General features: G+C 38.6%; 1 protein-coding gene across 1 annotated transcript; it reads right to left on the bottom strand.

Moving 5' to 3' along the window:
• Positions 1 to 208: 208 nt before the first annotated feature.
• On the bottom strand, positions 209 to 8,767 carry LOC311069870 (deoxynucleoside triphosphate triphosphohydrolase SAMHD1-like; the record flags this gene model as incomplete). The annotated part of the gene is made up of 12 exons (XM_084093387.1): positions 8,494 to 8,767; positions 7,194 to 7,307; positions 6,140 to 6,229; positions 5,961 to 6,061; positions 5,498 to 5,606; positions 5,106 to 5,197; positions 4,829 to 5,001; positions 4,470 to 4,624; positions 2,292 to 2,372; positions 2,093 to 2,197; positions 1,862 to 1,981; positions 209 to 970 (listed from the first exon to the last, which is right to left on the bottom strand). Exons 1-12 carry the CDS (start codon positions 8,629 to 8,631, stop codon positions 209 to 211), a joined length of 2,040 nt encoding a protein of 679 aa, XP_083949513.1. The 5' UTR covers positions 8,632 to 8,767.
• Between the last annotated feature and the right edge of the window lie 4,558 nt (positions 8,768 to 13,325).

The following is a 13,325-nucleotide window of genomic DNA, read 5'->3' as shown; positions in this document are numbered from 1 at the left end:
ACCCTCATGTCATTCCAACCCTGTATAACTTTAGATTTTATCGTGATCCACTTTTTCACTAAATTAGGAAAATGGAAACCTCCAACAACAACAACAAAAAAAAACAACGTATTTTTGGCCACAAAGTAAATGATTGTGTTGTTATAATTATATTAAGTTGATGCTTTAAATTGACAGCCCTACTTTAAAGATTAATAAGGGTCAGACTTTACTCTGTCACACGATTCAGAGACTGAGCAGGGTTGGTGGATCCCCACGCTGCAGGATTGCGATACTCCCCCTCCTTCAGTAGGTAATGGGGCTCATTGTAGTCACGACCCTCATAGAGCTTCCAGACACCTCCGATCACCCTACAGGAGCGAACCACTTCTATAACAGACTGGTCCTCAACAGAAGAACAGTCAACTGTGGTCTCATGCATTGGCTCTTCAAAATTCTCCTTTTCATAGAGCTGGATCTTAAATGATGTCACACGATTAAGAGACTGAGCAGGAACCATGCTGGTGGAGCCCCACGCTGCAGGATTGCGATATTCCCCCCGATTCAGTAGGTAACGAGGCTCATTGTAGTCACGACCCTCATAGAGCTTCCAGACACCTCCGATCACCCTACAGGAGTGAACCGCATTCATAGCAAACTGGTCCTCTACAGAAGAACAGTCAACTGTGGTCTCATGCATTGGGTCTTTAAAATCCTCCTCTCCATAGAGCTGGATCTTAAATGACGTCACATGTTTCAGAGACTGCGCAGGGTTGGTGGCGTCCCACGCTGCAGGATTGCGATACTCCCCCTCCTTCAGTAGGTAATGGGGCTCGTTGTAGTCACGACCCTCATAGAGCTTCCAGACGCCTCTGATCACCTTACAGGAGCGAACCACTTTTATACCGCAGAGGACTAAAGATGGACAGTCCCCTGTGATACAGTAGTTGTTCCCTTTAAACTCTTCTTTATCGTAGACCTGAATCACACACTTGAAGGAGAGAGAAAAGAGAGAGGTTGAGATAAACTTTTTTTCCTCGTTGAATCAGACAAGGTTATCAAATCTCTGCACACACACACCCAAAGAAATCATGAAAGTTGTTGAAATAGCTTATTAATAACAGGTGTCACCACTAAAGGCCAAGCATCAATTGTAAAGTGAACCTAATTAATTGAATTAACTGCGTGAACAATCGACACATTTAACACCATGCAGAGTAGATCTTACACTGCTTCAGTGTTAGTTTTAAACATGTGGCTGAGACTCATATATACACGAAGTGTTCATTTAACAATGGTGATTTTGTTGTGCATTATTAAAATTCTGTCAGGACCACTACCGTCAAATATGATTGACAATTAGCATACAGTTTGGATTGGCGGAATGGTTCCGTTCTGGGCGAGAACTCCCTGCGCATCCATGCAGCCTAGCATGGATAAGAGCAGGGAGAGCAGCAATAACCCCCCTTGGGGTAAACAGAACAGAACCAACATGAACATTTGCAAATATATTTAATTCAAGATTTAAAGTACAACATTATTCGATAATTATTCTGATTCAAGGGGAATCAGAATGTCAAATCCTGACTGGGCGAGAGGAGGAGCTGGGGATGGAGGAGGGTAATTTGCTCCTGAGAAACGCGATAGCTGCTGATAATACTGAAGGAGCTTATATATGTATACGGTGATAGGTGTCGTATTCCTATAGGTAGATGTGGATCAGCTGAGGGTCAGCTGATGCGAGCTTGACTAACGTGACCTGCCAGAACTAACGCTACGCTTGATAATCTTGACTATTTACATGGTTATTATGCAGAGTTTTGGGTGACTTGTCTGTGTGTGGAAATTCTGCATGAATGACGAATAAACTATAAACACACACCTTGCCGAGGCACCACCATTTGAAGCACTCCTTAGCGTCCTTCTCCTCCTCATCAGAGTTCTTTGTGTAGTAAACCCTACCAACACGTTCAGTGAACTTCTCCGGCAGAAGACTGGATACCTGCCGATACAAGAGAAATTAATTTGTAATTCTAACACCTAATTTAATGATATGTTAATGAATATTATATGTAATTCTGTAATATTTTGAAATGCCAGTTGGTATGAGTACCTCATATTTCTTAATCGTTATACCATTAGTGGGTTTCTTCTTCTTGTAGAAGTAGACACTGTTGATGGGGTTTTCACCATTCTTATTATAATCCAGTGTAATTACCTGTGTGAGAGGAGATTACAGTGTTACAGTCACTAAAAAGTGTTGAAGAAAAATCAAAAGAGTGGAAATTTTGGAAATTCTGAACACAACATACTTCAGTGCGGAAATCCTTCTTATCCAAGAACACAGACAGGTGACGTTTGTTCCATTCAGTCACTGCTTCTTTCCAGTTATGCTGGAGGATTGAGCATTAAAGTCAAACAAATAAGAACAAATTATCTTCGTGAGAGTATATCATTATCTGTGCATGTCCTTCAGCAAATAAACAAAACAGAACTTTTATTGTTCTTTTACCTGCATTTTTTCATTGATTGTACAGGTTATGAAATTATGAAATGGCAAATCAAATGCAATATGATTTGTTGGTGCATCTGTAACAGGTCAAAGAATGACAAATATTTTTGCAACCTTTCATCTTCTATTTTCTATTGTTTGTGAGTTTATTTCACCAAAATATTGTATTGTTCAGTCATGTCATGGTAGCTTATAGGTGTTGGGAGAGTTATTTGTTGTGTAAGTGCGCCCTCTATTGGATAGGAGCTAGAGTGGTGGTCATATACTGAATTTTCGCAGAGCGTTCTTTTCTCAGTCTGCATTCTACTTGACTGAGAGAGGTGGTCGCATCAGCGCAATGTAACTTTGAGATATACCTATTAAAATTTTAGTTTCAATGCACATGGTAACTTGTATGTGTAATTTATGATGAGTGCACTTACATTTAATCGAGATGTGTCGAGAACTTTGCTGTTTTGAGAGTTTGAGAAATTGCTAACATAGCTAACCATCCCTATGTTAGCGATCGTCATTCTATCCTCTTGTGTCGAAGGCGTAGCCCACATTTTTCAGTTGCCCTTTTTCTAATGTTAGGCTGATTCTGATCGAGGATAAAATCCTAAACTTTTGCTCTCTTTGAAATTGAACAGGTATGTACTCCCAATACCAGGTTAAGAATATGTGTTCATTTAAAAAGTTTTCTTGTATTGATTAACGTTCAATGACACTGAAAAGCCCAGATGTAAAGCATGTACATGTTGCTTCGCGCATGTTACTTTATGTATGTTTTAACTATTGAAAAGTTTATTTCATGTTGCATAATGTTAATGTAAGTGCTAAAAGCCCAGAGTTGAGAACAGATATAACACGCAATATGACACATACACATTATATATATGAGCCTAATGTGATATGTTTATTTTCTCTAATTATTATTTTGTATTTTATTTTCTGATTTTTGAATGTGATTAAATGTGCAGTCTGCATTCTACTTGACAGAGAGGCTGATTCTGATCGAGGATAGAATCCTGAACTTTTGCTCTCTTTGAAATTGAACAGAATAAAGTGCCTTGAGGAACATCAGTGTCCTGTCATCAGTGCACTTGAACACAACGCAGTAGTTGGCGAAGTGCAGACCGCGCCGGCTAGACATCTACCAGCTGGATCAGTATATTATTAGCAAATTGGAACAGCCATTTAAGGCAGTTTAATGGAGTAATAACCCAGATAGCAACACTGATGTCCCAGATCCGGCCCACATCTGGCACTTGTGGAAAGATGATCTGGTCCACATGCAGCGTGGAATGACGGCTCTTGGGCGGCTCACTCCTGTTTGCCAGATCTGGGCCACAAGCAGGCCATAGCAATGCCACATGTCAGCCAAGAACAAAGAAATAAACCAGAACTGGACCTTATCTGAGCCACAAAGTCTGTGTATATTAAATATGAAGTCAGCCTTAATAAGTCTGTTAACAAGCAGAATCACTGAAGAAAAGAAGAGAACAGAAAAAGAGACCACTCTAAAAAATGCTATGTTGGCTTTAATTAACTTTTTTATGTCAACAGGTTCCACATAACTAGGTTACGTTAGATTTATGTAACATTATTTATTTCAATTCACTTAAGTTAATTACATAAGGTTAATCCAATGCTGTTTAGTTGAATAAGGTTAACAGTCTTAATTTTGTCCAAAACAATTAAGTTAATTAAGTTCAATTATCCTAAAATTAATATTTTTACATTCAACCAAAACAAATAAACCAGTTTCACACAGCAAAAACTCCAGTGTTAAATGAACTCTCCTGGGAGTTTATATGGCTCCAGACTCAAGAGTGTTAAAGTGTTAAAATATGAGTGTTATCTGGGAATGGAATACATCGAATTTGCAAATATGACAATGACAATTTTTACCCTAACATTTAGAAGGGGAAGTTAAAATTTAGTAATAAAATAATAGTATGTTTCTCTATAATTCTATGAACACTAGAATTTTACTCACCTCAAAGACTTCCCCTTCAGCTTCAGCTTCATCTTCTGTTATTCTGGTCTCTCCCACACACTTTGGCAGGCGTCTCCTCACAACATCCTCAAGCTCTTTTCGGGCTCCTTTCAGCTCGTCATCAGTGGAGTACAAGATCTCCTCAAAGATGTGATCTGATGGAATGAGAACAATTTCGACTGAACGTTGCTCTGCATCTTTAAAATTGAAACTTTTCTGGTCAAATGAAAACATGTTTAAATCATAAGAATAAACCATGTATGAGTAAGAGTAAGATGCCTTGAACTTGAACTTGAACTGTACAACTTCTCTTTCCCCCCCTTTTGATCTTTAGAATCCTACCTGTGTTTTCAGTTTACCTGTCAGTTTAATGAACTTTGCAGTCTTTCCATCTACAGATGCTGGCATCTTACGCTTCCGTGAGAATTGTTTTATATTTGCGATCCTTTTCTTGATGTCATCTTGTGAAGGGAATTCTGAACTCTGTGTGATCTCAAGTGTGTCTTTAGCTTCCCAGAAGGCTTTTGCGATTCTAATGAACAAATAAAAAAGAAGTATGAAAAAGTACATACTGTAACTCAAGCAATAATAAACTATAAAAAGCAAAGATTATAACTGAGTAAAAACAATAATAACTTGTCTTCAATGACGTTGACGATCTTGTGCTGGTAGGCCTGGAGATACAGGGTGTATCGGGTGTGAAACATGTCATAAATATTATCTGCCACCTATGAGAGACAAAGAATAACACAAACAGTCAAATATTAATATTGATATGTACAGGTTTTCAATTGCCATTCAGAAATACTCAAATTTGACTAAAGTGGAAACTTTTAAACGTTACAAAGATAATTCCTTTTGGATTGAGCAGTAATTGATCACTGTCAGACAGTGTTTCAGGATACTGCACAGAAAGACTAAATTCAACATTCTGCTGTTATATACAGTATGAGACACTCACAGTGTTATCCAACAGGCAGAAAGTGATCAGCCATCAAATAAGCAGTGGTAAGTGTATCATCATGTACCTTGTCCCTGAAGCAGATGTGATTTCTCCCGTACACATCACACACTCGAGCAGATTTCAGCAGACGCTGATGGTCAAAGCTGTTTGGGATGCCGAGGTAATGACAGTCTCTGAAACAATAAGAGAGGATTTAAATGCACACTATTGCTGATGGATATCACTGATCTCTGACTTTAACTGTACAGAACAAAAAAATATTTCCATTTATTTATGATCAATATATTATATGGCCATATAAATGTTTGGTTTCACATACTTTTGGTCTTATTGCTTTTAAAAACATATATAAATAAAGTGAATCAAACAACATTTATCAGAATTTCTAGTAGGCTAAATTACGTTATTTTGTTCAGATTTTGTAAATCACTGAAGTAAATATTGTGATCTCTGTTCTAAACAATTGTCAATTACTCAGAATAATGACATTTTAACTAAATAATCAACATTTAAAAAAAAAAGTTTACCTTGCAAAATAGTCCCATTTGCGCACATCAATTTCGTTCCATTTATTTGCCACAATCTCATACAGGAAAGCTTTCTCCTCAGGCCTCCCCATCGCTGTCCACTGGAAGAATAAAAATAACTTCAGTACAATATAACTTGTTGGACACTCACTGAAATGGCAGTGTACAGGATTATTTACCTCTGGAGTTGCAGTATCGACCCCCTTAATTAACTCTTCAATAAAGGTGAGATTTTTCTTCAGTTTCAGTCTTTTTTCCTCTACTATGTCCTTAAACAAAGAAACCGACAAAGCTGTATTATACATTCTTAAGGCCATACAAGTAATTTGTTGAAGTCAATTTGTAAAGAAAGACTACACGTCTGCGCACATATTCAATCACTCATTTTTTTGTTGTTTTTTACCAAGAACTTTATTGAGCAACACAAAACAACCATAAATGGCCTGGTACAAAATATGAAATGTCTTAATCAGACAAAAGACAAGCACCATAGCATAAGAAAGAAAATATAAATAAATAAAGAAGTAAAATAAAGAAATAAAAAAAAATACATTCAGGTAAATAATTAATAAAGAAATAAAAGAGGCTCAGTAGCTTCTTAAGCAGGAACACAAGCATGTAGTCCGCAGTTGTTGTTGCTGTTTCGTGACAGCGGTGGGGTGTCACGAAACGAGGGGTGATGACATCATCGTTTCACAAAATATATACGGATTGGCTGTACACATGAAAATGCAAGGGTGTTGTTTCAGATTTGTCCACTTTGGGACCTGGGTTTAAAAAAATTGTGTTTTCAGGCTCCCAAAACGCCGGATCTGTTTGGACGAAACGCTAATATAATACAAAATGTCTACGTATACAGCTAAACGCTTATCTGTGTGGGCAAGGCCTGAGTGCACAGCAAAATCCCCAGAGTTAAATTAACTTCGCTCAGAGCACAAATGGTTCCACTCTACTTTCCCACTAAGCAAAATGATGTTCAAAAGACGTATTTTCAACGTCTTTGTCACAAAAGCTTACGTTGAAAAGACGTCCACTGAGGAGCCAGAATGAAAGTTTTATGACGTATTTTTTTGACGTGTTCTGCACGTCCGATATAGTCGTTCATGGAAAAACATTCCATTTGCGATCTCATAAAGGAAAGCTTTCTCCTCAGGCCTCCCCGTCGCTGTCCACTGGAAGAATAAAAATAACTTCAGTACAATATAACTTGTTCGACACTACAGGATTATTTACCTCTGGAGTTGCAGCATCAGCCCCCTCAATAAAGGTGAGATATTTCTCCAGATCATGTATCAGTCCTGTTTCTTTTACCATGTCCTTAAACAAAGAAACTGACGCCTCCTCGTGCTATGCAAAATATGAAAAACACACACAAACACAAATGTATGAATAGCTACGTGGAAGCAATAATAAAAAAAAAAATTAAAAAGCTGTATTATACATTTTTAAGGCCAGACAAGTCATTTGTTGAAGTCAATTTGTAAAGAAAGACTACACGTCTGCGCACATATATATTCAATCGCTCATACCTAGACTAAACACGTAATACGCATGTGCACGCCGTCTGCGTTTTCACAGATTCACGTTTTTGAAGTTTACGCAGAGAGAACTTTTGTCTAAATTTTGCAACGCTTGCACCTTGCAACCTATTTCAGGATTTGTGATCTCGAGCCACTAAACACTGCTGTTGTGCAAATGAGCCGGAGAGCGGTAAGGGTTTTCTGTTAGAACAGTGTTGTGTTAGCGGCCCCTAAGTTACTAATGATCGTTGCGATGGAAGTGAATCAATCAAAACTAACTTTAGCTGGACAATAACTTTATTCTAGAGCTGCTGTAAAGCCAAAACACTCTCTCTTACTGTAATTTCCTATTGTCACTCTTAAGCTGTTTTGAAACATCTATATTGTTAAAAGACCACAGAAACAGTACAACACTAGTAATAAACAATGTAAATTGGACACAACCATAAATATTCGTGAACAATATTTGAGAGAAATAGCCCTTTTGCGTACATAGAAAAAGTCTTAGATCTTTGAGCTCAGCTCATGAAAAATGGTGGAAAAAACAACAGTGTTGCGTTTATAATTTTGTTCTATCTATCTATCTATCTATCTATCTATCTATCTATCTATCTATCTATCTATCTATCTATCTATCTATCTATCTATCCATTTGAATCTTGAATAAAATGCATTTGCATTAATAGCTTGTTTGCATATGACGTCGCGTTACTGCGTTGCCATGGCGCGAAATGCAGATGGAGGGCAGGAAGTGATTTGCTACATTTAGAACCACTATAACAAACTCAAAATGCCTGTTTTGCGTCGTTTATGGTTGCTCAAATCGATGAAACCACAAGGAGTTTTTATCGAGTACCAAAAGTTGTTGTTCATAAGGGGGAAAAAGGCAAGAAATTGACCGAAAAACGCCGGAAAAAAATGGCTTGCAAACCTACGTCGGAAAATGCCTGTGTGTGCAGTGATCACTTTGTCAAAGGTGAATTAACTTATGTGGCTATGTTTGTGTAACGTACCAGTTTCTGAACTTCGTAAAGTGAAAGTAATTGTTTCTTCTTTTCTTTGAGTTTGTAAGTTACCCCTGTAACTGAAGACAGACTCGTAACGTTACAGGCAAAATCTTTCAATTCAGTTGAAAAATCGCTCCTCTTCATAACGTAAGGATCACGTCCAACATATGTTTCGATTTTTTGTTGTATATTTCTCTTGTAATAGCGTCAAAAGTAGTCCAGTACGGACTTTCCGCCATCTCGTCCATTCCGCTCTTCACTTCCTGCCCTCCATCTGAATTTCGCGCGTCATCAGAATCACGTGACTGCAAACCACCTATTGTCTTATCGGCATGCCCCGCCCCCCTTAGTTACTGTTGCTAACTCAGACAAATAAACAGAGTTGCTAACTGTCAAACAATGATAGCTGTCAGTGTGAAAACCTTGTCCCAAGATGTTTTTGATCAATTTTGGACACACATGGACCACCTCTCATCGAGGAGCATTCATGTGGGACTTTAATATGTAAAATAAAATAAATGTATAAAATAAATATGGTGGGTAACAAGATTAATTTGGAAGCGAGGGTTTACAGATCACAATGCAAGTGGGAGAAGCCTCACGTTACGGTCGTCACGATCGCAGATGATAACATTCAGGATTAACACTGTTCATGTACCGCATGGTAAGATTAAATTAATTTACATTTAACCAGATTAATATGGAGAGGAACTGAAATGTAGACCTTCATTTATGTGTTTTGACCTACACTGTACATGATGTGAGAACAGCTAAATATTTAGGTTTGTACATTAGCATGGACTCACTAACTTTAACAATGATAACATGACAACCAGAAAATTAATGTTTTCATCTTCATTGGGATTGGGGTTGAATCCTTAAAGATGAACTGAACTGAAAAAAATCAACATTGATAACGTGTTGTTTATGACAATTAAAAGTAAATTACACTAAAAAAAATTATTAAAAATATCAATATAGCTTTTTTTAAAAGCAACACAAAAATTGCGTTTGTTAGTATAAGAACGCTGGCAATTCTGATGACATCACTGGAACAGTGATGGGAAGTCCGGTTCTTTTCCGCGAACCGGTTCTTTCGGACAGTTCGTTTCAATGAACCGGTTCAAAAAAACGGTTCACCAGTTCTTTTACGTCATCACGTAATGACGTCAATTCTATCATCCCGGCGTATAAATTATACATTCAAATAAAGGCATTTGTAATCATAACTTCAGTACTCATCGTCATAATCATCTTGGATAGGTTTCTTACATTTACGTTTTGAAAATGAACCCTGTAATAGGCCTAAGGCAATGCGCAAACGCGGATGTTTTACATGTCTTAAAGTGAATAAACTGGTCTTCATCATTTTTATTTTATTTGCAATTAAATAAACTTACATTTCGCCGAATTCGGCCCCTCATTCAAGTCATTGGTTCACCCGTGCTCATGTAACAGCACAGCACATAGACAGTATATAAACACAGCATCAGTTGGCCAAAAGAAAGTTCGGTTCAGAGACGGTGCGATCACGCATGCGCAGTCTCTCCAGCTCGTCGGTTCTCCGTATCGAACGTGTCCGAAAGAAACAGTTCTCGGTTCTGTGCTGGTGATCCGAGAACTGCTGCAACAACCAGTTCTTGACTCGAGAACCGTAGCATGCCTGTGTGTGAGCTGAAAACTACTGAAACCTTACTAGGCTAAATCAGTCGACAAAACTAAAAACTCGATGCATGTCTCCAGTATGTTTAATACGTTATGTTTTGATTAACACATTATAAACATTTGCACCCTTTAAAACCTTGGAAAGAGTTTAGGCTACGTCAAAAACGTATATCACCTTACTTAGAAATTAAATTATCTGTTCCTGAAAATAATGTATTAGTATAATAATAAATGTTTAGTTTTATAATCCATTCATTGTTTCCAATCTTTAAAATAATACAGTGAAAAGGCAGTAGCCTATGTGATAAACATGTTTCTAACATGTTTTATTTTGTTACACTTATTGATGTTCAATAAAATACTTAAGAAACATGCATTTCGTCCCTCTGAAAAAATTGCACGCATGCTCAGCTCATCAGCTCATCGGTTCTCCGTATCGAACGCGTCCGAAAGAAACAGTTCACAGTTCTGTACTGGTGATCCGAGAACCGCTGTACCTGTACGTTCGGCAGTGCGCGCATGCTCAGTATCTGCTCGTGCTCATCACTTCTCTCAGCACAACATATCTCAGTTCAGTGAACTGTTGGATTTACTGGAGTAACATATATGCCTACTCCGGGATATTGGTTTATTTTGAGTCGAAGGGACAGTCAGGACTCATGTCCGAAAGTGAGTAACTTAACTTGTGGATCAGCGCTGACGCAAGACGCGAACTGTTTCGAACGATTCAGTCCGATTTAGTGTACTGGTTCGACCAGTTCACTAAAAAGAACCGGTTCAAAAGAACGATTCGTTCACGAACCGGCCATCACTACACTGGAATGGTAGGACCTGCAAAGGTATATAGGCAGCTGCAGCTGCAGGTCCTATACACACGAAAATGAGTCATTTTGGTTACGCGTTTGAGCCTGTGAGGGACAGGCCAGTAGTACCTGACTACCACCACAAGGAGGACGATCAGTTTCAGGCTCCACCTACAGTAGCCTACAGGATCGTTTGGGGGGAAGTGACTGGTGTGGGTGCGGGCATTGCCAGAGCATGGACAGTGCACCGGAATCAATCTGTTGCAGAGAGGTCAACCTGGAACATTTATTTTTGAAATGCGATATGGAATTAGACCATATTGCATAGATCCATATAGTTCAAATTTGTGATCCTTGCTCCCCGCGTCCCCGCTCCTCCTTTTCCACTGAAATAAAGTTTTTCACCTCAGAAAAACTGACTTTCTTGTCCTGTCAGCCGTTATCCTGTTCTCGTAGCGCACACTCTTCAACTGCACGCGCAAATGCAGCAGTGCGCGCTGTATCGCCTCACTGATCAAGCTTGTTAAGTTAGCTGCACGCAAAATGTTAAAATCAAAATACTGCACAGATACCTCTTACTATGGACCTAGCAGCTAACGTTAGTTCTGCGAGTTGAACTCCCTGCATCAACAATGTTTACTGACACGATGAACATCAGCTAGCTTCAGGGTGAGTAGAGAGGGACATTGGATTCTGTTTACAGACCTGCGGCGGTTTAGTTAGCTGCTAGTAAACGCATTATTATCGATCTGTGATATCGTCGGAGTCATGATTTATTTATACAGTTTATATGGTCGGAGTGGTGGCTAGCTTGTGGAGTTTGACAAAAGTGCTTCCAACGTGTTTAGCTGCTAGCCCTTTACCTAGTTTGGATCGTTTGTTATCTAGCTTGGTTTCAATGAATGGCAAGTGTGTCAGTCTCAGTTTTGTTGAACGCTATAAAGCCTGGTTTCCTTGTCAAAGGTAGCCTGTGAAAATGTATCATAACCCCAGCTGCCTTAGCCCTATAGCCTACAATTCATTACTACAGCCATGGTTTCTGTTTCCTCAGCCATGTCAGCTAGCCTCAGACTATGTACATGCTATGGCTGCTCTGCTTGTGTTGGTTAGCAACAGAGTAGCTTACCATGCCAGTGACGTAGCGGAATGCTGAAATCCAACATGGCGGCGCCCGTGTAACAACAACAACATTTTCAACGTACCATTTTATTCCTTTTAACAAATTCTGATATTTTAATAATTGTACCAATGAGAATAAATAAAATACATCTGTTATATCACCTTGACTCAAATTTTCAGTTCAGTTCATCTTTAAGGGAAGCAGGTTACTGCGATCACATCATTGATATTATAAATAAACCAGGCTTCAGTCTTATTGTGCAGATAATTGGTCCGTTCGCGCAAATCTTATCAGACTTTTGAAACGTGCTGGTGAACGCGCACACAGTACGGTGATTCAATAAGCTACATGAATGCCCATGCCCATCCTCTCAGGATACCTGGAATCAGAGTTATAAATACCCCAGGCACATTGTTTACCATTTTTGTAGCATAAACACACAGGGCTGTCAAGTTTTGAAGACAGGCAAGAGTGACATTCCTCCCTGAACTTTCAAAACTTTCGGAAGATGTAGCAGAATCACGTGAACAATTCCAGAATATGTTTTTTTTTTTTCATTGTTGCGTAAAATCTTACCCAGATACAATAGTGCTATTTTCTGATTGGCTATTGTGTAGCCCCTTTCTTTTTTTGATTGGCTGATAAGTGGCAGGCTCGACTAAGAATTCCAGGGGAGGCGCGCTTGATTCCTGCCGGTTCCATAGTGGGAGTGGCGCGGCCAGAGAAATTTTGGGCGCTGCGCATATTAAATATATAAATAGTTTTCCGCGTGAAAAATAAAATGTGTGTGCTTGACAAAAGACAGAAATGAGTGCCTGTCACGCTCAATGCGTGACACTTGAGAGCCCTGAACACAATCAAAACGATGAGAGCTTCGGATTTTCCAATGTTTCTCTATGGCGCTGAAACCTAAAGATGTCCGAGTTCCGGTCCCTGTGCAACTGATAATCAACTGCCTTTTCTGAGTTCGAGGGGAGGGTCTTACCGATAGGTCAATTGTATGTTATACAAGAGAGTTTTGGTGCTTACCTTCCATGTTTTACCTGACAAAAAAAAAAAAAAAAACAGGTTATTATTATTAGCATTTTTGACTATTAATAAAGTGAGAACTATTATTTCACCTATTATGATAATATTAAGACATTAAGAAATCTAACAAAATCAAAATAACAAACAAGCAAAACAAAACTGATTTCTGGAGTAACTTCCAAAAACTGCTTTTTATCTAGTCAGCCTACTATTTTTCAACA

The sequence above is a fragment of the Abramis brama genome (genome assembly GCF_963993115.1).
Source record: "Abramis brama genome assembly, chromosome: 2".
NCBI lineage: Eukaryota > Metazoa > Chordata > Actinopteri > Cypriniformes > Leuciscidae > Abramis > Abramis brama.
The sequence above is the reverse complement of the archived record's forward strand: the minus strand, read 5'-3'. Positions and strand labels throughout refer to the sequence as shown.